Raw genomic sequence first — 24,505 nt, forward strand, 5'->3', positions numbered from 1 at the left:
TTTTTATCCAACTATTTTTAATAGTATCATCATCTAAAGAATATATCCCTGGGGACCCTTGGTTATGGAGAAAATGAAGACAATAGGATTGGCTTAAAAGTCTGTAAGCGGCATTACAAGAAAGGGACCATGTTTCCTTCCAATGAGACACTGAATATTGACAGCGACATTGAAACAGGTAATGCAGTGATCATTTCATTATATGCCTTTATCATCTTCTGTGGTGAGAGCAGAAATGCCATCATGTGCTGGCAACCCAAATGAGACAACTGTGCTTTTGTGACAACTAACCTATTTGAGGCTTTAACATTTGCCTGCAGAGGGCTTTGGCTTGGGAAACTTCGGGTGTAAGTGACAGGACCAAGGAGCATTTGTGGATCTCTTTGGTGCAACTCAAGATTGTTGGTTTTGGGGTAAATGCACAGGTGTTTCCTGTTTGGTAGGTTTTTCCCTCCATGAGGGGGCGATTAGGCTTTTTGAAAAAAATGAGTCTGTATTTATTAACTGAAATAATGTGTATTCAAATGCTTTGTACTCTTGTTTTTTTTGTTTGTTTGTTTTTGGTGAGAAGGATTAGCCCTGAGCTAACATCCGTTGCCAGTCTTCCTCTTTTTGCTGAGAAAGATTGGCCCTGAGCTAACATCTGTGCCCATCTTCTTCTATTTTATATATGGGATGCTGCCACAGCATGGCTTGATGAGGGATGTGTAGGTCCGCACCTGGGATCCGAACCTCCGAACCTCGGGCCGCCAAAGCAGAGTGTGCAAACCTAATCACTGTGCCGCCAGTCCGGCCCCTGTAGTCTTGTTTTTATTATTTTTAAAATATGTTAATACTCTTCAAAGGTAAATTGTGATTAGCAACTCATTTTCCCTTTTAGGATATCACTTGGCAGAAAGTTAACATCTAATCACGTAGAATTGTTTTCTGCCCTTCTGTTAAGAATTTAAAAGCACACAATATGTAAATGTAAAGTGTTTGACTTAAAGCTCTGGGAGTTTGTCATTCATTCAGCAAACCTCTGGTGTACACCTGCTGTGCACAAGGCACTCACTATTTCATATACTGGGGTTGCAAAGATTAATTAGTCAGGGTTCCTCAAGTAGCTAACAGTTCAGGAGTAGGGGTCTGAGTAGCAGTTTAAATTTGGCATGGTTTTGTTAAAATGAGAGTGTCACACAGTTCATTTGACCGTATTTCCTATAATCCGATTTAAGGTGCCTTGGTAATAAATAGGCGAACACATCTGTAAGACAGAGGTCCTGACTCTTGTTTCCACAGGCTCCCTGCTTAGAATCTCTTTATGAGTAAACGTGTCCCCTGCCCTTGACTCTGAAAGAAGCAGCCCAGAAGCCAGCACCATCAGAGGCCGCGGTTGCTTTCAGAAACCATCTAGGTGTCAGTGGCTTGGTCCTGTGGCCAGCAGCCTTGAAATGTCACTTGTCTTAGTGCCCTGCAGGCTTCTGGTATCCTGGGACCTGTTTGGTATCCAGCCTACAGGGGCTAATCCTGTTTCACTCTGAATCTTCTTCCTGAGGCCGTCAGCTCTGCTCCTCCCCGGGGTGTTCTGTTACTGTGATAGGAGAGCCTGAGAGGTGGAGCCGAAAGCTGTGTAGTGACCCTCTGCTTCAAGTAAGCCACGGGTCACTTGTCCTCTTAAAAACGTGCGACTCAATTAGATGCATCATATGACTATTTTCCAGTGATTCATGTGTTGTTTTCCTCAATTGATTTTTCTTGGAAAATCAATTCAAGAAAGGTGGCCAAAGTCAATATCAGTGGCTTTGTAGGACAGGCAATGCCAGAAAGCAGGATTTATTTCCTGACCACTGGACAGTGGTGCCCTTGTTCATTTCTTTTCTATCAGAATATGGAATCTTTTTACCAAATGGAGAGAAGTTGATTATTAATTTGACGTTAAGAGAGACTGCATAAGCAAGTTAATTGTGTATTTTGACTTATTAAATATAACTTGTCAAAGAGAACATTTTGATGTATCTATTTAAAAGGTGTAAAGAATAGTCTTAAAATACTTGATACTGGATTTTAGACTTTCTTTTCTTGGACACATTGGAGGAAGCCTGAGGATGATGTAAATAGGAATTGAGTTTGACTTCTTAGGTGTGGTTATAGTTCAAGTAGGTGAATTAGCAGAAGCTGTTCTAGATTACCTATTCATGAAGTTTGCATTTTATTTACTATTAAGAGAGTCATCCTTCAGTGGGCTCAATGCAGAGATCTGCCTGCAAGCCCGCTTCCCACGGGGTTTATATTTAGTTGCACGGTTGATTGTGCAGTTCAAGCTAAGGGTTTCCCTTAATTCATGCTGTGGGCATATCCTTCTGTTCCTGCCTCTGGACCTGTAGCTTTACAGTTTAGCCCCATCGGGGGGACTTTTTGGAATCCTGTTTAAAAAACATATCTTTTTTTACAACCTTTAGAAGGCTATCATTCTAATACAGTGTTTCGTTTTCTGTAACACAGATTTTGAATTTCTTATATTCTCCTTTCCACATGTCCTTAGCATGAGACATTATGACCATTTCATCATTTTCCCTGTTGTTTCAAGAACGTTTCTCATCCACTTTCCTTTTGTCTCATTTGCTGGAGTCTTCTGCCCGGTAAATGAGACTCATTTGAGTGACGAGGTTGCCACTCCCATACCAGTTTGTTCTGTCTGAGGTTTGATGTTTTATTCAGAGCTTTTGCCATCCTTTTCAAAAAATCTCAGTTCTTAGGTTTTGCTGCCACCAGGTGCCTGGTGCCCACGTCAGCAATGACTGTAGCAGAAGGGCGGCCAGACTCCAGAGAGTTCTGAATGTGTATTTTGTTTGTTTGTTTGTGAGGAAGATCAGCCCTGAGCTAACATCTGCCAATCCTCCTCTTTTTGCTGAGGAAGACTGGCCCTGGGCTAACATCCGTGCCCATCTTCCTCCACTTTATATGGGATGCCGCCACAGCATAGCTTGCCAAGTGGTGCGTCGGTGCGCGCCCGGGATCCGAACCAGCAAACCCCGGGCCGCTGCAGTGAAACACGAGCACTTAACTGCTTACGCCACCAGACCGGCCCCCGTGAATGTGTATTTAGATGACGTGTGACTCTATAATTACAATTGCAAAATTTGAATAACCAAATAGACTTTTATATGGCATATTTTCATATAGTGTAAAATTAACTAAAAAATGCTGTCATATTTCTCTGAATCTAAGATGCCATCAATTTTTTTTGAAGACTCATCTGTTTTTTTTTTTATTTTTTGTGAGGAAGATCAGCGCTGAGCTAACATCTGTGCTAATCCTCCTCTTTTTGCTGAGGAAGACCGGCTCTGAGCTAACATCTATTGGCAATCCTCCTCCTTTTTCTTCCCCAAAGCCCCAGTAGATAGTTGTATGTCATAGTTGCACATCCTTCTAGTTGCTGTATGTGGGACACTGCCTCAGCATGGCCGGAGAAGCGGTGCGTCGGTGCACGCCCGGGATCCGAACCTGGGCTGCCAGTAGCAGAGCGTGCGCACTTAACCGCTAAGCCATGGGGCCGGCCCGAGACTCATCTGTTTTCGAGACATTAAAAAGTGAAAAAATAAACACCTTAGCATGAATGAAATACAGGAGAAAAGAACTAGGACAGTGTCTGGCACATAGATTTTGAACATGTTACATCTTTCAGAATATAGTCATTTACTCAGATCAGTTTAGTTTAAATGTTTTTTTTCTTTCTTTCTTTCTTTTGTCTTTTACTTCACCTTAGAATAAGAATGTTAGAGGGCCGACCCCGTGGCTCAGCGGTTGGGTGCGCGCACTCCGCTGCTGGTGGCCCGAGTTCGGGTCCCGGGCGCGCACCGACGCACCGCTTCTCCAGCCATGCTGAGGCCGTGTCCCACGTGCAGCAACTGGAAGGATGTGCAGCTATGACATACAACTGTCTACTGGGGCTTTGGGGGAAAAAATAAAATAAATAAAAATTAAAAAAAAAGAATAAGAATGTTAGAGGAAGAGAGACCTTAAATGTCATCAGTTTGGCCTTCATTTTACAGTTGAGGAAACTGGAACTCAGTCAAGCTGGGTGACTTAGCCAAGGTCCCATAATGATTTAGTGACAGTAGGGCTTTGCTACTCTGAGCCCAGTAACATGGGCGTCACCTGGGAGCTTGTGAGAAATGCAAAATCTCAGGCCCACCCTGGAGCTGCCGGATCCAAATTTGCATCGTCACAGGCTCCTTAAGTGATCCACGTGCCTAATGAACTTTGGAAGCCCTGGTGCAGTGCTCTCCAGGTGGAGACCTTGGACTGCACACAGACCTCTCTTTTACCGACCTCACCACAGTTTCCACTGTCCTCACCACCTGCCTTCAGTGTCTCCTGCTCCCAGCTTAGACACCTCTGTCCCTCAGCATCTCTCCCTTACAAAAGCTGGTAAGGGCTCGCCTCTCCCTTCTGTGTCACTGGCTCCCCCTCTCAGCCATCCCTAGGCCCTTCCATACCTGTGCCCCAGTGCCCCCATAGCTGATGCGTACTGGGCAAGCGTGCCCGAGCAGAACACGCTCGTCTTGCCACTACATCTTCCCTCCACTCCCTTTTACCCTCGTGTTACAAAAGAATACAGAGTGAGGCCACAGTCAGGGCCTCACCCGAGCACCAGGGCTCACCACTTTCAGCTTCTGAGAAGTCAAGCTCCTCTTTTCTGCACCCAAATTTACTCCTCTGAGCTGAATTCCTCCCTGAGCCCCAGATTCCTATATTCAATTGGCTAATTGACAAGCCCACTGTGACATCTCATAAGGATTTCAAACCCGCTGTGTCCAAAACATTTCACACCTCCCTCTTCCCTACCCCTGGCTCAACCTGTTTCTTTCTTAGTCTTCCTCATCTCAGAAAACGATACCAATATTTTCATATCATGCTATAATATCCCCAGCTGCTCAAACTCCAAACTTGAATCTGTTGATTTCTCTATTTGCATTACCACCACGGTAGTCCAGGCCACTAGCATCTCTTGTTTAGTCTGGTCTCCCTGCCTCTAGTGTTGACTCCTCCACCCCTGCCCTGCCCCCAGCAACCAGAATGATATTTTTTGTAAATTAGGTCGTATCATCCCTGGCCTAAAATCCATGAGTGGCTTCCCATTCCATTTGGAATAAAACCCACGAGGCCCTATAGGAGCTGGCCGCCACCTTCCTCTCCAAGCCCCTCACCCCTGCCCCCACTGCCCTGTCCTAGCATCCTTATTTGATGAACAAGCCAAGCTCTTTCTTGTCTGGTACGTAGTCTTGCTTTTGCTCTACCCCCGGGCCCCCTTCCTCCAATCTGTGCCCAGCTGGTTCTCGTTCCTCCTTCAAGTGTCGGTGCAAACGCCCCAGCCCTGAGGGCCCCTCTCTGACCACCTGTCCCCAGGGAGGGCCGCCCCACCCAGCTGTTCTCCATCCCTTCACTCTGTCTTCGCAGTACTTCTCACACTGTGCAATCATCTCGTATATGTTTTCACTCTTGGTTTATCTCTCCGACTACAACGTGAGCTCCACCAAGACCTTGTCTGTCTTGTTCGTTGCTTTACCTTCAGTGCCTACCACAATGCCTGGCCTATAACAGCTCTCAGCAAATATTTACTGAATAAATGAATGAGTAGGGTAGGGAGCCTGGATCTTTTGATGTGCTGAAATAGGCGCCCCGAGGTCAGCCTTGTCAGTGTACTGGTGAGGAGCTCAGGCTCTGGAGCTGAGCACATGTGAATTTAAATCCTAATTTGCCACCAGCTAGCTGTGTGACCTTGAGGAAGTTTCTTGGCTTCTCTGTGCCTTGGTTTGTCCATCTGTAAAATGGCAGCAATAGTGCCTATCTCACAAGGTTCCTTTGGGGATTAAACAGGACAGTATGTTAAGTGAGAGAACGTATAAAGGCCCTCGCACAGTGCCTGGCAGAGAGGAAGTGCCCTGTGTGTTTTGGCCATTTTTATCATCATCAGTCTTTTCCTATAGAAAACAAATTTCTTTCGATTAACAGCCCTCACTGTATAATCACGGTCCAGTCAGGAACACCAACCTTGAGTTGTTTCTTGACACTAATAGTCCATTTGCCAGACACAGGGAGGCGCCCCCTCTGATGCCTGCCTTTCTTCAATAATGTGCCTGTTGAGTTGTCCATTCAGCTCTGTGTCCTCGTTTTTTGGCCCAGGACACCTAGTTTTCATAAAATGTAAGTGTGTCTTACATATTTTGCATGCCAGCTGTATGCTGGGCAACGGGTGTTTAACAACACACAGCATAATTGTGCTCCTGCTCACAAAGACCTTGTCCTCTGCTTGAGGGGAGAGATAAGCAAATAAGAATCGCAATTGTGGGACAAGATTCTCAAAGAAGTCGCCATTGAGTCACCCAGATTCTCTGATACCCTCCGAGTATCAGGTGCTGCAGGAGGCCCCGGCTTTTCCATTTCAAAGGCAGCACGAAGGGGCAGCACAGCCTGGCCGAGAGTCATCCGAGAGGCTGGTTCACACCAGTTCTGTCGTCAGGGCTCTGTGACCTTGAAAGGCGTTGACCAGGCGTGGCTTTCACGGTCTCTAGACCTCCTCGGGGTCCTGCCAAGGTGCTGTGCTACACAGTCATGAGACTCATTTTTACGTGAGGCTCTTGGAATCATTCTTTTATAGTTTACAGCTCATAATTTGTTTTTACTTGTGTGTAACCTAAGCTCCTTTCCTTTCTTTTTTATTTTGAAAAAGTGTCAGACTTAACAGAAAAGTTGCAAAATACACAAAGATTTCCCAAATGCTTATGTTTTACCACATTTGCTTTATCATTCTTCCTAGTATAAACATTTCTCCTGAACTGTGTGAAGATAAGGTGCAGACACGATGTCTCTTTACCTCTAAATACTTCCGTGTGCATTTCCCAAAAAGAAGAACATTCTCCTACATAACCACCGCACGTGCTCAGAAGCATGAACGAACATTGATGCAATACTGCAATCTGCAACTCCTCTTCACATTTCATCAATTGGCCTAATGTTTATAGCAAAAGAAACGCCCCCACCTCCCCAGTCCAGGATCACATATTGCATTTAGTTGTCATGTGTCTTGAGTCTTCTCTAACCTGGAGCAAAATAAAGTTCATTGCCTTTTCCTTTTTTTAATGACCTGGACATTTTTAAAGAGTGGAATGTCCCTCACTTGGGTTTTTCTGTTTCTTTGTGACTACATTGAGGTTATGCATTTGGGCAGGAATGCCACACAAGTGGTACATTATTTCACGAGGTACATGATGTCTGTTTATCTCATTACTGGTGATGTTAACTTTAATCACGTTTAGGATGGTAGCTGCCAGGTTCTCCACTGTAAAGTTACTGGTCTTCCTGTTGTGATTAACAAATATTTTGGGGGGAGATCCTTTGGCACTTTGTAAGTATCCTGCTCCACATCACTTGTTGGCCCACCAGTTTCAGCATCTGATTCTTGCCTGAAACCATCACTGTTTTCTTTCATTGCGCTAGATTGCCTTCACATAGATCTCCAGGCCCTCTCCAAGAACCCTCAGGACTGGAAGAACTCATCATTCTTCAGACTGGAATTTTATCGGTAAATAAATTTTTAAGTCTTATTTTCTAGGAGACAGGGATGGGGAAAGGAGAGTAGGATGGTAAGACTGTGATAATTTATATCTTGTGATATTTTTTATTCAGGCTGTTACAAGTTGAAATCTCCTTTCACCTCAAAGGCATTGACCTACAGACGATTCATTTCCGAGAGTTACCAGACTGTTACGTCTTTCAGAATACGGCAAGTGTCTATGTTACTAAGCCCCTTTTTATTATTTTTCTCTCCTCCTTCTGTAGATGCAGAGTGTAAAACACATCAGCCTAGAGATGTGTTAGATGCAGTTGTGTTTAAAACAGTTTTAGTGACACTTCTATAGCATTGCTGATCCAGAGACCATTACTTCTGAAAATGAAGCAAACTCATTCCAACTTCTTAAAACTAGATTTCTGGGATGAAAAGAGGAGTTGACTTTGACCTCCTACTCTCCTAATACTTTTCAAAAAAGAAAGTTTATGACAAGTTTGTTAAGTGTCTATAATGTTTTTCCCACTTTCAAAGCAAGGTCTTTGCAAATGTTGTAGCACATGTTTTCAAGCCTCGAGGCAGAAACCACCCCCTTGATCTGGAGGCCTGTCTACAAAGGATCGGTTGTTGCTTCTTTTATTGTGGGAGGGGGCATGTGCAGGAGAAGAGACTGCTCACTTTTGTGGGGACAGTAACCTACCTTCTCACTTCCATGAAGCCTTTCTTTCTTTCTTTCTTTTTTTCCTGAGGAGCTAAACTGAATGCTAAGCTGAAAGCCGTATGGGACAGTTTGGCAGCAGTTCAGAAGGGTCCTTCATCCAACAACAGTCAATAAATGCTTACTGAGTTCCTACTACCCACCAGACACGTTGCCACGCTCTAGAGGTAGCGTGGCCCTCAGGAAGCTTATAGCCTAGTGGAAGGGAGAGAAAACAAGTAAACCAAGAAATAAAAGTAATTATAAACTGTGACATGTGGTAAGGGAAGAATGTCTCCAGCAGAGAAGAACTTATTTACCCTGGGGTGACCTACACATTATGAAACTTGTTAGGAAATCCAAAAAATTCACGGGCAAAGAGCTTGGAGAGCTGAATGTGTAGGTGATCTTTGATTAAATCCAAAAGCACCTGAGCATCTCTAGGATACAAGCCACACACACTCTGTGTGATCCAAGAATGTCACGATGACCAACCAGAGGTTCAAGAATTAAACCATAGAGGCTTCATTTCTATACTTATCAGCTATGACTAACCTCCACTAACCCCGGTGCTCAAAGTGTCATTTCCCCCCAGGAAAGCCCCTAAAATACTTCTCTCAAACCCTAGAATACTCAGCATATATCACTTAAACTTTAAATGATTAAACATATTGTGGAAGATGGAGGGCACTTGGAAATCTTAAATTCAGCCTGCAGCCTCAGAATAATCCTTGCATTTCTGAAAGTACTATATGTAGCACTTGAAGCAAATAGAAAAATAATTTCCAGCCTAGCAAAAATCTAGAATTTCATACTCAGAGGATAAATTGAAGCAAATGCTTTTAAATTCCATTCAGTGTAATAAACAAGGTCATTGTGTTCTCTTGTTAAAGACTGATGAATTCTCATTTTTGTTCCTGGAACTGGTTATCTGTTTTGCTCTAAGATTGCTGTGAACCCCAGTGTGGATTTAGGAGGACTTCATGTATTCACCCTTTGGACCATATGGTTCATTAATAATAGAAAGTCGTGAAGGAATCCTGAGATGAGGACATTTTCATCAGTATAATTCTCTTTGGCTCAGCACACTGTTTGGATGCCATTGATATTTTAAGCGGAGTTGATTTCTCAAGTCACACTTTCTGCTGGGCTATAACCTCTCCAAACATTTGTGTCTGCAGATTACCTTTGACAATAAAGCTCACAGTGGCAAAATCAAAATCTATTTTGACAGTGATGCTCACATCGAAGAATGTAAAGACTTGAACATATCTGGATCTAGTAAGTATGTTATTTGCTTGCCCATTGCGGATTATGGATGATTTTTAACATTTTATTTTGGGATTTAGGGTGTTTAAATGATTTATTTGGATGATGGTAGGAAGAAAGAGTTCCAGAAAACCACATTTTGAGCCTTCAATTCTGTATAGCATATTCAATTCTGTATAGCATATACAATTCTGTGTAGCATAGCTTTGCATTTTTGTTCAATTCAGCAAATGTTGATTACATACCTCTTAGGAGAGGCAGTGTTTCCCAGTGGTTAGGAGCAGTTTCTGGAGTCAGACTGCCTGGCTTTGGGTCTTGGTTCTGTTTACTACGCCTGTGACCTTGGACAAATTACTTAACCTCTCTCTGTCTCAGTATCTTTCTCTGCAAGCTGAGGGTAATAACAGTACTTTACTTTCCAGAATGTAAGCTATTAAATGAATTCGTATGTAAAGCAAAACACTGAGAATAGGAGTTGGCACGTAGTAATTGCTAGGCACTCTGGAAAAGAAAGAAAACCCCTCAGAGAGGGAGATTGACATGCTTATAGGCGCTCTAGTGTGTCACAGGTAGGAGTAAGTGGTGGAGCTACAGAAGGGGTGAGGATCAAGAACGCGAAGGTTCATTTTGACTGGGGCGGAGTGGGAAATAAAACCTCACAGTGATTCTTGGGGAAGGTACACTTTAATCTGAGCCTTTGACAATGGAGAGGGGTCCAGGCCTTCAGAGCCCAGAGAGCAGCCTGTGCAAACACTGGGTCATTTACTCACTCATTGCTCGGAAAACACCTCTTAATCCACAGTGTGAAATGGGCTGCAGAGACCCTATTCTCACTGAGCGGTCGGGATGATGTTAATGGTGGCAGGTCAATATTTCCTAATTTGCAAGTTTCATTTAACTGAATTTGTGTATGACCAGATTATCAGAACAAAATAAAATGTGAAATGCCTGTGGGTCCTAACTATTTTCGATTTGTTTTAAAATACATCTGATTTGTGGCCTGTTGCTTTTTGGTCGTATAATACGTCCTGATGATTCTGAAGTTTTGGTTTCACTGTTTCAATTGACCGACTCAAGCCTCTGATTAGAATACACAGTTTTGGTTTCTGTCAAAGAGTGATTCCTGTTCCCCAGGAGACACACAGATCAGACGCATATTTTCCAAAGCTAACCTTTGTCACGTATGAAATATGGTTTGAAACAGTCATTGTGATCGAATGAGTTAGTCAGTCAAACATGTTGGCAGAACTCGGTCGTTCCCCCCACCCCACGCCGGGCTCCTCAGAACACTGGGGAGTTTCGCTTGCCTGTACTCAGAGCAAAGAGCTCTGGCTCCCCCCTGTGGCCAGGGGGAGAAACACAAACCTCACAGATGGCTGAGTAAAAACGTTAACATTTATGGTTTCTCTCAGGGCTGCGTCCTAAGAAACGAGATTCTGTCACCAGGAGGATACGAATTTAAAATAAAATGATGTGATGTGAAAGCCTTGAAAAGCTGAAGTTTGGAAACTAGCTTAGGAAATGGATATTTTTTTTCTGCTTATGAAGCTGTATGGAGGATTGATTGCCCTGGGGAAGTGGAGGGCGGGGCGGTGGGACAAAGGCAAGGGTGACATCTGGAGGATCCCTGCACTGTTTCCAAAAAGTTCTGTTGTTGGTTCACATCCATACACTTAACTTGAGGCTTCTCTCTCCTTCTCGTCATTACCTATGTTATCTCAAGGTGAAATAGGAGGGAATATCCATTTCCACATACCAACCTTGTGCTGCGTGTTGCCTTTTATGACTTCTAATCCCGTCCCCAAATGGGCCACTAAATCTTCATTTTAACTTGATTTTGTAAATGTAGCAATTGGAGCACGAGGGGCTGGAGGAGGTATTGATGAGCGGGACTCCCCATTGATGGGTTTTGTGAGTGGGTGTCGCGGGGGGCTGGTTAGTGAGTGTGGGCAGCCCTGGGTTAGAGTCATGCAGGCGGGCAGTGGTAGTGTGGGGGGCACCTGAGGGCCTCTGGAAGGACTGGGTGGTATGTAGGACTTCCCTAACCAGGTTGGCAGGGGCAGCTCTCTGAACTGGTGCTTTACAAGCCCAGGCTTAGGAAATGTTCCTGTGGGGGTAACATAGTTTCAATACAGTAAGAAAGCAATTACGATGTTCATAAGAAACTTTTTGTAGCACACCAAACTAGTCTTCTCAATAAATCGAATTAAAACAGACTCCAATACTGGTTTCTCTGTTAGGAGGGATGGTGTATCTTTCTAGTTCTGGGCCTCAGTTTTCCCATCTGTAAATAAGGCCCGTTACAAGCCATCTTAACAGATTTTGTTCTAGTTATAGGTCAGAGAGGAAGGTACAGATGCTGTTCTTGCATTTCATGAGATTTTAGTCCCCTCCTCCCCAGAACTGCCCCTGCTCCCTCTGCCCCATTCCGTGGGTCTAAAAAAAAAACTGGTCTTGTGTTCTGGTTAAGTTGTTTCCTCACCTACCCATTAGATGATACCTCGAGGTAACCTAAACTCCTGGGTATAAAATGGCTAAGGTAAACACAAGCGCTAGGTGCCAGGCACGGTTCTAACAAGCGCTCGGCGTGCATAGTTTCAGCTGATCTCCTGACAGCCCGGGAAGCAGGTACAGTTGCACCCCCTACTTCATAGCTGAGGCGTCTGAAGCTTAGCAAGGCGAAATAACGCGCTCCGTGAATGACATGTACTAGCTGGCTCTTCTCATAACCCACTGGATGAGCTGCTTTGCCCTCAGACACTCGTGCCATTGTCGCCCACGCCCTTGTTATTAATAAATCCACGGCCACTTGGCCTGTCTATTAAACGCCTTCTCCGCAGAGATGTTGCTGCGGAGCGCCTGGACTTTAGACTCTCCCCTGAAGGCTGCCTGTCCACGGCCCTGTTTCCTTCTCCTCTGGCCTTTCTCCTCCTCGTTCCCGAGCTCATCTCTTCTCATTCTCAGACATTGCTGTCCCTCCTCCCCCAGTCCTTCCTGGCCTGCGTTTCTCTCTGCAGTCTCTCTGAGTGCAGCCACGTGCGTGGCTTTGGCAGCCACCGAGTCGTCCTCTTGTGCCTTGAATGTCCAGACTGAGCTCAGTTTACCCAAAAGAAAACCGGGAGTCATTCCCAGTCAGTCCCTCTTCCTTCTTCCCTAGGTCCCATTGCAGACCAGGTTGACTCTCTCCTCATCTCTCACGTCTCTGTGCCTTCTTGTCTCCCTCTGTCTCTAACTTAGCTCAGACCCTCACAAGTTCTAACTGAGCTTATTCAGTGGTCTTCTCATGTTCTGTGGAGTCTCTGCACTTATTGGTAAGCACACTGAAGCATGGTGCTGAGCACAGGCTCTGTAGTGTTGAACAAAATGCATGTGGTCCCTGCCTCCAGAGCCCATCATTTAGTGGGGAAGATGCACGTTGAATGATATAATAGTAACCACTATATATGTTTGCTGTTGTTGTGTGCCTGGGGCCATTCCAAGTGCTTTCATATATGGACTGTTTAATCCTCACAACGGCCCCATGACGTAGGTATTTTTTTTATTCTACCTATTTTTTGGATGAGGAAACTGAAGCAACTTCCCCAGGCTCCACAGCTCCTGAGTGCAGAGCCGAGATTCAGACCCAGGTTGTTAGGCTCCAGAGACAGCACTGTCGCTGTGCTCCTTGCTGTGCTGTCTGAAGACATAATCACAAGTTCAGTGGCCATCAAGCCAAGGACAATAAAAGGAGCTATGGGCGTGTGTACTCGTGGAGAGTGCTGTCAAAGAGTGTAGGAGGGGGCTAATAGAGAGGGGCTCTAGGGAATGCTGTTCTGAGGAGGAAGATACTTAATCTGAAACTCGAGGCTGAAAAAGAATAATCTAAACATGTGTGTGAAGGGAGGGGTCCTGTTCCAGGCAGAGGGATCAGCATGTGCAAAGTCCCTGAGGCGAGAGAGAGAGAGAGCACCTGGTGGGAGCAGGGAAGGAGGAAGAATAGAGTAGCCTCAGAGTAGAGAAGATGCAGGGAGAGTTGCTAGTGGCAAGTGATGAAGCCACAGGGGTGGGCAGGGAGCCAGGCAGGGGAGAACCATGGCTGGCATTTGGGATGCTACCATCAGGTCTGAGAGAAGCTAAGGTTATAGTTCATCCTTCTCCAGTACATTCCTGTGCTCCTGTGTATTCCAAGGCAAAAATCTGACTACTGCTCTCCTTACTTCTGCGCCCAGAGGTTGTCTTCTCCAGGTACAGGGAAAGCTTATTGAATTGGCACTCTGCTGGGAAAGTACACAGTGGGGTTGAGGAGCAGGAATGGGGATTCTGAGCGGTGGAGTTTTAAATGCTTTGTTCCCTCATTGATGGAGAACTTGATGTTTGTGTTTTTCTGTGAAAGAACTCAGAGTATGTCAAGTAGTTTTGCCTCTTTTAAATAGAGCCTAAACGGACCAGCTTCTGTTGAATTCTGTTCCATAGTACGTATTTATAAGTACATTTTAGTCCATTTGTTAAGGGTTTATATGTTCTTAAATGTCTAACTCAACATCAGGGAATGTTTTACCTTATGTGTGGACTTGTGAGTGAATGCAGTGTGATTTGTTGCTGATGTGTAAACATTTATCATTTGAACTTCTTTCCAGACTGCCATTTTGTTTGGGAATTATTCCCAGGTAAGGTGTGTTTAACATTTGCATTCTGTTTTTGTTCCTCAGTTCAGAAAAATACTCAGTATATCCTGGTGTTTGATGCATTTGTCATTGTGATTTGCTTGGCATCTCTTATTCTGTGCACAAGATCCATTGTTCTAGCCCTAAAGTTACGAAAGGTAAGTGTGTGTTTGAATGTTCTCCCTCCCCTCTTAGCCTCCGCCCTCAGTTTGTCCAAACAGTGGACCCCTGGCATGGGTCATCTTGCCCTTTCTGGAGCCCTTGGCTAAATGCTTTTGAGTGATTGCCCCCCTGCGAGGCGTTAATCACCCTGAGGGGTGGAGGGCGAGTGGAGGCTCCCGGCAGGTCAGGTGGGATCAGAGAATTATCCTGCTTAAGCCTGAGCTAACAAGCACAGGTGCACAGTGGTGGCCTCTCAAGTTTTGAATGCTTCTAGAACAAACAAGACCCTTTTAAATTCAGGAGTGATCTTAAGAACAGAGGAACAGCATGTGTGAGTTTCTTCTTTTGTCTTCAAATCAGAGTTCGTTTTGACAGGGAGGCATGGTAAATGGGTTATAATGAGGCATAAAATACTTAATTCTATTTTTTAAAGAGTTTAAAAATTCTCCCCTGAGTTTCATTTTACCTTTTTACCCCCAGGGCTCTTGTGAATATATACTCCAGCTCCCGCACTTCTTATTCTGGTTTGTGGCATGTGTGTCGATGCAGACTGGGGTCAGGGGACATAGGAAGTCATCAGAATACCATTTGTGGAGCAATAGTCTACATTCTGTCTGTCTTATTCTTCACCTTTGTCAACTTATTTTGTAAAAATCCACTTTTCTTAGCTGTCCCCCAAGTGCCTTGATATTCTGAATCCAAGGTTGGGGTCCTGGTTCTGCCAAAGTGAGGGGAGGGGACACGGGGAGCACACACTGGAGCTGGACTGCCTGGGCCCCAATCCTGGCACAGCCTCTCTGTGCCTCGGCTCCCTCCTCTGGGAGACAGGGCCAGTAGTGCCTAGTTCACGGGGCTGTTGTCTGGTTGAATGAGTTGATAATATGTGAAGTATCTGGAATGGACTATGCGTTAGCTATTACGACAGGGGTCTGTTGGAGGTAGAGCGTAAGCATTTCATGTTTGGGTTAGTTTAGTAGGCACCTGAGGTAGCTTATGGGGAAAATGTGGGCCATAATCTCCACCCTGGAAATGGATCTTTCAAGTTGGAAAAGGTAGTGATGCTGAATCATTTTGCAGGCGAGAGCACTGGTTTGCACTTGTCTTCTCCTTCCAGAGGGCAGTGTGGTTTGTAAGAAATGGTTTTTACAATGTTTGCCACAGAGATTTCTAAATTTCTTCCTGGAGAAGTACAAGCGACACGTGTGTAACGCTGACCGTTGGGAGTTCATCAACGGGTGGTATATCCTGGTGATTATCAGCGACCTGATGACAATAATTGGATCCATATTAAAAATGGAAATTAAAGCAAAGGTGAGGGGCAACCCATTTTAAATCTTTTGTTTCTATTCTTCTGCATGACCTCCCGTACTTTAAGAGACAAAATCCTTATGGAGACTTGTTTGATTCTCATGAGTTCTCTTTTCTCAAACCCATAAAATTGAAGCCTCCTCTGACGTGATTCCTCGTGAAGGGAAAATAAGGAAGCTGATATTCTGTGGAAGACAATATTCCTAGGAATATCCCTCAGGAAACTTGGTAGCATCTTCAGAATAGGAACTGAAGTTTGAGAAGATTGGTTGTTTGGGTGGGCTTCATTTTTTCTTTTTTTTTAAGTTGCAAAAGGGGCAGCTGCCATATGAACCAATAACATCAAGAGCCAATGGTGCCCATCCACGACCGATGTGTGCTCTGAAGGATGGGAGGAGGGCAGGAATATTTGAGTGCCTACTAGGTGCCTGACACTTGGTGTAACGTAGTTGATTTTATCTCATGACGGTCTTGACTTCTACTTTACCCAGCCATTCTCCCCTCCGTGCTATGCTGCCAGTCAGCAAATCTTACCAACTTTACCTTCTGACCACTCAGGTACCTCCCTGTTGTCCATCCTGACTGCTTCTGGCTTCCTTCAGGCATCTTCCTCTCTGGCCTGGACAGCTATAGCAGTCTCCTCAGTGGTTGTCTCACCTTCAGCCTTATACCTCTCAGATCTGTCCACACAGCTGCCAGAGTCATTTCTCTGGAAGTATCTATCTTGCTGTTATGATCCTTTCTGCCTCCCAGGACTCCCTCTGGGATGAAGTGGCCTCCCTTCAGCGTGGCCTACAGGGCTTTTTTCACCTAGCTCTGCCTGCCTCTCCCGCCCTAGCTCTCACTGACCCATCAGTACTCATCTCTAGAACATCTTGCCGGCTCTCAGCATTGTCTTTGTTCAGCCTTTGTCCATTTACCTGCAGTGCTCTCTCATAGCCTGTCCTCCAGGCCCAGCTCCCCTCTGGGGTGAAGCCCATGGGAAGCCCTTTGTGACAAGCCAGACATTGTGTGGCTCATTGCACTTAGCATATTATATTAGAATTGTGTTTGTCTTCTCAACTAGACCTGGAAGTCCTTGAGAGCAGGAACTATGTTAGCACATTATGCTCGAGCTTTCTTTCAAAAGTAGCTAAATGGTATTGTTTGATATTTAACAAAACACCATTAGTTTATATTCTTTAATGCCTAGGTCAGTGGTGAGTGCAATTTCTATTTCAGGATATTATTTGAACAAAAAAATCCGTTGAACCAATTGAAATACTACAAGGAAAAGAGAAAAACACATCTGGGATTGTGCTATTATTGTCTTCTTCAGTTTAAAAACTCTTAGCATCACCTATAGAGAGGCAGGCTGTCATTCTCTTCCAGTCCATTTAAAGAGAGGTTAATAAGCTGAGTGGAGTAGAATATTTTACTCATACGTCTGTTTTTTCATTCCTTAGAATCTCACAAATTATGATCTGTGCAGCATTTTGCTTGGAACATCTACACTGTTGGTCTGGGTTGGAGTCATCAGATACCTGGGTTACTTTCAAACATATAATGTAAGCGTGTGGCATTGGGTAGTGCAACTGGGATTGAGATTCATTTCTTCTTTGGGGTCTAGTAAGCTACTTTGTAATTTTCCCCATTCTGTTGATTGTTTTTCAGGTGCTCATTTTAACAATGCAAGCCTCATTGCCGAAAGTTCTTCGCTTCTGCGCTTGTGCTGGCATGATCTATCTGGGTTACACGTTCTGCGGCTGGATTGTCTTAGGACCATATCATGACAAGGTGTGTAGCACTGATTCTTCCTTCCACACATCAGGCGCTCGAGACCCTTAAAAGTGGGTTTCCAGCACTCACCTTCCTCCCACTTTTCTCCAGCACGTACCCTTCCTGTCAGTAAACACGTATCTTCGCCTCGGTTTTCTTTTTCTTTTCCTTTTCAGGATGTTGAAGTGACTTCAGGATATTGAAACGAACTGTGAGAGACTAGAGAGCACATTTCATAGTCTGGAATGGCTTAAGGGGTCACATATAAACCCAGCCAATCATCAAATAAGAAACATTTGGACATGAGATTACTATAATAAAAATGGAAATTAAATGAGGAAAATTATTACAAAATCTTTCTAACTTAAAGTATTAGGGTTTTCATCCAAATTACCTGAGGAGCATGAAGGTGGACAAAGACTGACCACATGAGCTTTATGATTAAAACAATAACTCGTCTTGTCTTTGCAGGAGGTTTTGATTAGTGTCATCTTAGTGCCTTATTAAAGATCAGTATCTGAATTCTAAACTGTTACTGGGCTTCAGTCAGCATCATAATCTCGGGGACATCAAAGTTATGTTCAGATGTTCTTGTTTTAAAATGATAAATTTGACTGAAAGATACACCAGTAAATGAAATTAGGTAGGCCTTGTTTTCAGACCAAAAAAAGTAAAAGGAATTGTTGCATCTTATGATTTTTCTTCCGTGGGCCTCTGGCAGTTGGAACAACAGAAACAACAAAAATAAAAATAATGGCAGCCCACTCTTGATGCTTGTGGGTTAGGCACTAGGCGAAGCATTTCTGTCACCTCTCTCATTTAATCTTCGCTGCAGCCCAGGGTACTGTTATCTTGCCTTACGTGCTCTGCAAGGATAAAAGAAGCAAAAGTGCAAAGGATTGCACCGAAGCTTGGCTAACAGCTCAGCCTTGTTTTGACCTTGATAGTTGCATTAAACAAAACATGTGATCAAATCTGGTTTACAAACGATTCACAAAAAGTGAGGAGTCCACAAAGCTCAGACTTCGTGTTGTCCTACTAAAATAAATCCTAGTAACCTAGCACACACTCAGGCTTTGATCGTCACATTTAATATGTCCAAAGAGAATTACTGTTTTCCTATTTGAGAAACTGCATAATTAACAAAGTGACAATCTCTGGGTTAACAGTAAATCTTGGTAATCTTATTGTTGTTCCAATTCCATGCCACTGCTTTAAAGGTGACTCAGGAGTAAAAATTGTTCTTTGATATGATCTCTCTGATCTGGAGAACGTACTGCCTTAGTGCCCAGGAAAATTTACATTTTTCTTCCTTACCTGCCTCATGCTCTGACTGCTTCTCCACATTTTTGTCACTAGAGGGCAGTGTTGCACTGTGTGGAGTAAATACTGAGCCTAAGGATTTTGGCTTTAATTCCCTGGCTCCAAGGCCTCAGGACAAGTGGTCCTATCTCCTCTGCCCTATCCCGTTATTATTCTGGAAGGTCCCCAGATAGTGATGCTTGAATTTTACTAAAATAACTGCCATTCTCGAGTGCTATGTGCTAGATAGATATGGTGCCCGAGTTCTTCACCTCAGTTGCTATATTAACCTTCCTGGTAGCCCTGTGGGGAAATATTATTATCCTTTTACAGAAAATAGGAATCTGAATATGTTAGCTAATTTTCCTGAGGTGACACAACTAGTAAATGGCAGAGATAGGATTCACACCCAGGTCTACCTGACCACAATAAACACGCTTTTACCAGTACCCCATAGGGCTTTTCTTGGTATTATCTAAAACAGACCTTACGAAAGAGTATTTAGTTTAACCCCAAAATAGATCAGCTGTGAAAGGAGAGCCACGTAATCAGTCTTATTTCTCTTAAAGTGTGCCAAGTTTGCCTTGTGGAAAATGATGTTGTTTGTTTTGTGTGTCTGACTGCATTTTTGTATGTTCAGTTCTGTCCTTTTAAAGGATCCGGGTGAGATTAGGATGCTCTGGACCAGCACTGTCCAGTAAAAATATGATGAGAGCTACGAATGAGAGCTGTGTGTGTATTTTACAATTTTCTAGAGGCCACATTAAAAAAAAAAATTAAAAAAAAGAAACAGGTGAAATTGATTTTAATTATATATTTTATTTAACCCAATATATCCAAAATATTACTTCAGCATGTACTCGGTATAAAACATTGAGATATTTTACCTTCTGTTATTTTGGTACTAAGTCTTTGAAATCTATTTTATCCTGACAGCACAACTCAATTGGGAGTAGCTACATATTAGATGCTCAATAATCTTGTGGTTAGTGGCTACCATATTGGACGCTGGACCTCTACACTCATGTCTCTCACTTAATGTCACCCATCCATCTCTCCCCCGGAAGAGCAGAGGGATAAGAACTGTCTCTAGGGTTGTCTAGCAGGTCTGTTTATGTATCTCTCATCTCTGGCCAGGCTGATATATTGGGGAAATGCAGAGTTGAGTTAATTCAGTGAATGTACTCGTCAGTGGAGGGAGAAAACCTTCAGTCTGGTGCTGGACTTTCGTGCTTTCCTTCTCCATATTGCTGCTTCTTTGAATCTGAAGTTAGAAATGTTTACTGCCCCCTGCACCCTTCCTCCAAGCTGAATCCAGACTCAGAATTTTCTGGTTCTGCTCCTCAGTATCTATTGAATCAGAGAACTTTCAGTATTACCTGAAGCCTTGAAAAGCTGAGCACCACAGCAAGCATTTTCTAGGATTTCTAGAATCACAGTAACCTTGGGTGTAGAAGCTGACTCTTTCTTTAAACAGACAAAAAAACACTCTAAAGAAGAGGTATCAGGAAAACTAGAATTTTACCCTGCTATTTGGCAACAAGAGTCCCACATTTTAGCTCCTGTTTTCCTGTTGGACATTGGATTTCAGTAGTTCACCTGAAAGAGAGTGTATATTTCTACAAGAAGCGTCCTGCTGAAGTTGATTCCAGCACTAATGGACTTCGCACAGCGCCCTTTCAAATGTCTAGGTGCAGAGGGCTGGAGACTGCTGATGTTTAATAATTCAAGATGAGGTTTGGGAAGAATATTACTCTAATGTGGCTTTTACATTTCCAGAGGACTTGTTTACTGTGAGGAATAAATCATGGTCTGCATTGTGCCCATTTTTCAAATGAGAAGACCAAGGCATTGAAAAATTGTTGGACTTTGCTGATGGCGTGGGTAAAAGCTCGGCAGAACCTGCATCACATCTTCGTGCTTTCAAAGCCTCTAATTTTAGCCCAGCACCTCTCTTATTCAGAAGAATTGTTAGCCAGTTAACACATTTTACCTGAATGTTGCATGAGGTTTTTAGCACCTCTTGAAGCAAATTTTTATGTCATTCTCTGACATAAGCCGTTGCAGGTTATGTGTTCATTTCAATGAAAGTTCTTTTTGGCTCGATCACAAAATTATCATTTGTGGAGCCTACAGGGACTCTTTATGGAAATGCCCATTTAATATTTGTTAAATATCTACCATGCAACAGACATTGTCAGGTTTTTCTGGACCAAGTTCTTGGAGGGCCGTGACTATGGCTTATTGCTCTTTGCAATCCCATAGAACGTGGTAGGGGCTCAACAAGTTTGTTGAATGAGGAATAAACAGAGAGACAGCAGTACCTGCTTTTCAGGGGCTTACAAGCTCCTGAGAACCAAAGCAATTCCTTATGAATGCAGTCCTTCTAGACTGGAAGTATATTAGGACCTTACTTCTCTTTACCTTGGGTGTTTTTAAAGTTCACTTCTACTATGGATTTTGGCCACTGAAACTGACTCTGGTTTGCAGTCACTTCTTGTGGTACAAAATGACCCAATCACTTACCTTATTGGGCCTCTGCTTTAACTTTTTGGTGGGTTAAAATAAATCTCTCATGCGTAGAAGAGAGGGAGTATAATGGTTGTGAATAACATTAATGTTGAGACAGGTATGGTGTCTAGACTGGTCCTAAGTAACTGCACAGGAGACTGAGGAGTGACTTTGATGTGTACGGACCAACTGGCTATTTGCAGTTCTGGAACCTGAAGCACAGACCGTTTAGGGGTTCTTAAAACCAAAGAAGGAATTGTCCAGTTTCCGAAAGAAACTAGGAGAAATATGAGTTATTAATGGTGCCGTCAGAGTTGTAATTAATGTCCACAGAAACCAGCTTGAACCTCATAGTCTTAAGGCTGGTGGAGAGGATGGAAAATATTTACTGAGAACTGCCTGTCTTAAACTGTTAAATAATCTGCATATTGTTAAGTGATGTGCTCAACCAGATGTTCCCTCCAGATCTCTATGGAGAGCAGCTTTGGTCCAGCTCTCCAGTCGTTGCTGATGCAGCAAAGGCAGAGGCACGCTCCTTACCTGGGTTGCATTTGTGCACTCTCCCTTGGTTACAAACTTTACCCTGTGCATCCAGCGTGCAGCAGGGAGTGTAGGACATGGTGTTTTGCTATCTAGCTGAGGTTTGGAGAAGTGTGTATAAAACCAATTAGACGACCATCCAGTAGTTTCCTCTGTGGCTCTTCCCGACCCAGAGAACAGAGAAGGAACTAGAGCTGCAAGAGCAGTCTGTCTTGAAGTAGACTTTGAGATAGTCCTTCAACGTTGGCTTGATTGGACACAGAAGAAGAAGATACCAGGTGAAGAGAATAAATCCCGTGAGGAAAAGATGGAGAAATGGGCCTAATGTTGTGGGAGGAGACAAGCACAGGATGTTAATTTTGGCTATGAGGAGATGGAATGAGGCCACGTAAAGGAGGAACTTATCCCAAGCTTCTTGGTTTGGATTTTTACTTTGCATTCAGACTTTGTATATTCTTAAGCAAGAGGAATGACCTGAAGGCTGTATTCTGTGAAGTTTAGATTTGGCTGCAGCTTGGACTGGACGGTGAAGAGGTTGGCGTGAAGAAGACTTCCTTAGAGGTTTCTGTAATAATCCGGATGTAAGTGTTGACGAGTGAGTCATAAGTGAGTGGAATAGAAAGGGTGGGTCAGAGAAACATCATAGGAACAGACAGACCCTGGAAGACTGAAGAGAGGGGCAGATTAATCAATTCAACACACAGTTTTAAGTACTTGATTATTTTGGAGTAAATGTTTCTTTGGTAGGAGATCGAAATCACTGTCAGAAATAGGGAAATTTGGAAGGAAAGCCCGTTTTCCGGGTTAGGGTGGTGGGAGGTTTTATTTTGTTGCGTGTGAATGAGTAGCATGACTTCCAAGTGGAGATGTCCCACAGACATTCATCAGGGACTTGGCCATCCCCAAAGCCATCCTGACTAAATGGACATACGGCCCCCACTGCTAAGGACAGAATTTGGTGTTTCTGAAAACTGTATTGTCTTTTGCCTAGTAGGTCATTGATGTTCTTTAGAGAGAAGCTTTTCATATTCATCTAGTGTTTAACCCTCTGACCCTAGAGATATTAGTTTATTAAGCACCTGTTGTTTGTTTTTGGTCCATATGGCAGGAGTTTGTCAACCACTTAAGCCAGAAAGGCTGGGTATGGGATTCAAGTGGTGTTCCACACTAGCCTCTGCTCAGCTCCCATCCCCCATGTGGACACCTCCAATCAACTTGCTCGTATCAACAAATCTACCTGGCACCTCAAACTCGCCTCGTCTAAAACTGAGTCCATTGTTAGTCCCTTCCCCTTGTCCCCTCCCAGGCTTATTCTCTCCTCAGTTTCCTCCTTTTCCCAGTCTCCCCTGGACTCCTTGCAATCCGGGGCTCCTGCACTCACCTCTCACTGGCATCCCGGCCCCTGGGTTTTTCCCTTCTAGGCGATCTTCCGCATGTCATGGGTACCTTTTAGAAACACATGGTTGCCTTTTGGAAACATCATGTCACTCTTCTGGTTGCAGTTTTTTACTAGTTTCTAGTCATGGCCTGTATTGATATGAAGTATGTAGAAGACCACACAAGGCCCTGTGCAGCGTGGCACAGACACGCCTCTCCAGCCCCTTAGGCTCAGTGCTGTATTCCCGCCATGTTCACTGAGCACATCCTTCCTTTCTCTTCTCACCGGTGAACTACTCAGCCTTCAGGCCCTAGTTCTGAGGGTCACTTTTCTTCTACAGCCCACCCTAGCTCTACCACTGGGTGTTACTGTATATCCTGGTTGTGGCCTGTCCACTGTTAGCTTGGGAGCCCTTAGAAGGCATTAGCCGTGATCTTTCATCCTTTGGCACTTTCCCACCTCTAGTAATCTTTAGTTTTTAATGTGCTAAAATTACCCAGACCTGTGGTTGGAAAGGCTATCGTGAAACCATTCATTGAACATTTCTTGGGCCTGTACTGTGTCTCAGGCATGTCCCTGTTTGCTGGTGTTGAATACAGCTGCTACAGTTCTTTCAGAAAGCAGTTGGCAGACTGTAGCCTTAAAAATGTTAGTCGCTTAGACCCAATAACAGGTAAAAACATTATGGTTAGAAATGGTCATTACATTGTCCTTTATAATAGCAAACATTGGGATGTCCAGTGATGGGGAAATAGTTAAATTTGACATAGGTAAATTTGACAGTCCAAGGAATAGACTGTGTTCTCCAAGTGTGAATAACATCAGATGATGTTAAGTAGGAAAAAAAACTCAGGAACCAAAATTGTTAGATGATATGACTGCAATAAAAAATGCCAAGGAAAAAACTGAGGGAAATAAGAGGTTATCTTTGTGACTGTGGAGGGGAGTTTTTAATAATGTTTTCCTACTTCTTGTGGTATTCTAGCTGTTTTAAAACGAATGTTACTCATAATAATAATAATGACAACAGCAACAACTTCAACAAAAGAAACTAACTAGATACTCCTCTGCGTTTTTGGATAATATATCTCAAAAACTACTTTTTGCTTTCCTCCCACAGTTTGAAGATCTGGACACAGTTGCTGAGTGTCTGTTTTCTCTGGTCAACGGTGATGACATGTTTGCAACCTTTGCTCAAATCCAGAAGAAGAGCATCTTGGTGTGGCTCTTCAGTCGCCTGTATTTATATTCCTTCATCAGTCTTTTTATATATATGATTCTCAGCCTTTTCATTGCACTTATTACAGATTCTTATGACACCATTAAGGTAAGTAATTATCAGTGTTTGCTGCCCGAAAAATACTGCAAAGTCTATATAGATTGGA

The 24,505-nt window shown here is 43.6% G+C and overlaps 1 protein-coding gene across 2 annotated transcripts in view; it reads left to right on the forward strand.

Moving 5' to 3' along the window:
- MCOLN2 (mucolipin TRP cation channel 2) overlaps positions 1–24,505 on the forward strand; it is a 50,984-nt gene that overhangs the window by 22,609 nt on the left and 3,870 nt on the right. For both annotated transcript variants that reach the window (XM_004431557.3, XM_014788339.2), the window contains 9 exons: positions 25–178; positions 7,483–7,567; positions 7,672–7,768; positions 9,431–9,530; positions 14,207–14,319; positions 15,485–15,634; positions 17,077–17,178; positions 17,285–17,407; positions 24,241–24,447. In XM_004431557.3, the coding sequence (XP_004431614.1) occupies positions 25–178; positions 7,483–7,567; positions 7,672–7,768; positions 9,431–9,530; positions 14,207–14,319; positions 15,485–15,634; positions 17,077–17,178; positions 17,285–17,407; positions 24,241–24,447 (1,131 nt within the window). The remainder of the gene's footprint in view (positions 1–24; positions 179–7,482; positions 7,568–7,671; positions 7,769–9,430; positions 9,531–14,206; positions 14,320–15,484; positions 15,635–17,076; positions 17,179–17,284; positions 17,408–24,240; positions 24,448–24,505) is intronic.

The sequence above is a fragment of the Ceratotherium simum genome, chromosome 2 (assembly GCF_057802395.1).
Source record: "Ceratotherium simum simum isolate JZ-2026a chromosome 2, ASM5780239v1, whole genome shotgun sequence".
Taxonomy (NCBI): Eukaryota; Metazoa; Chordata; class Mammalia; order Perissodactyla; family Rhinocerotidae; genus Ceratotherium; species Ceratotherium simum.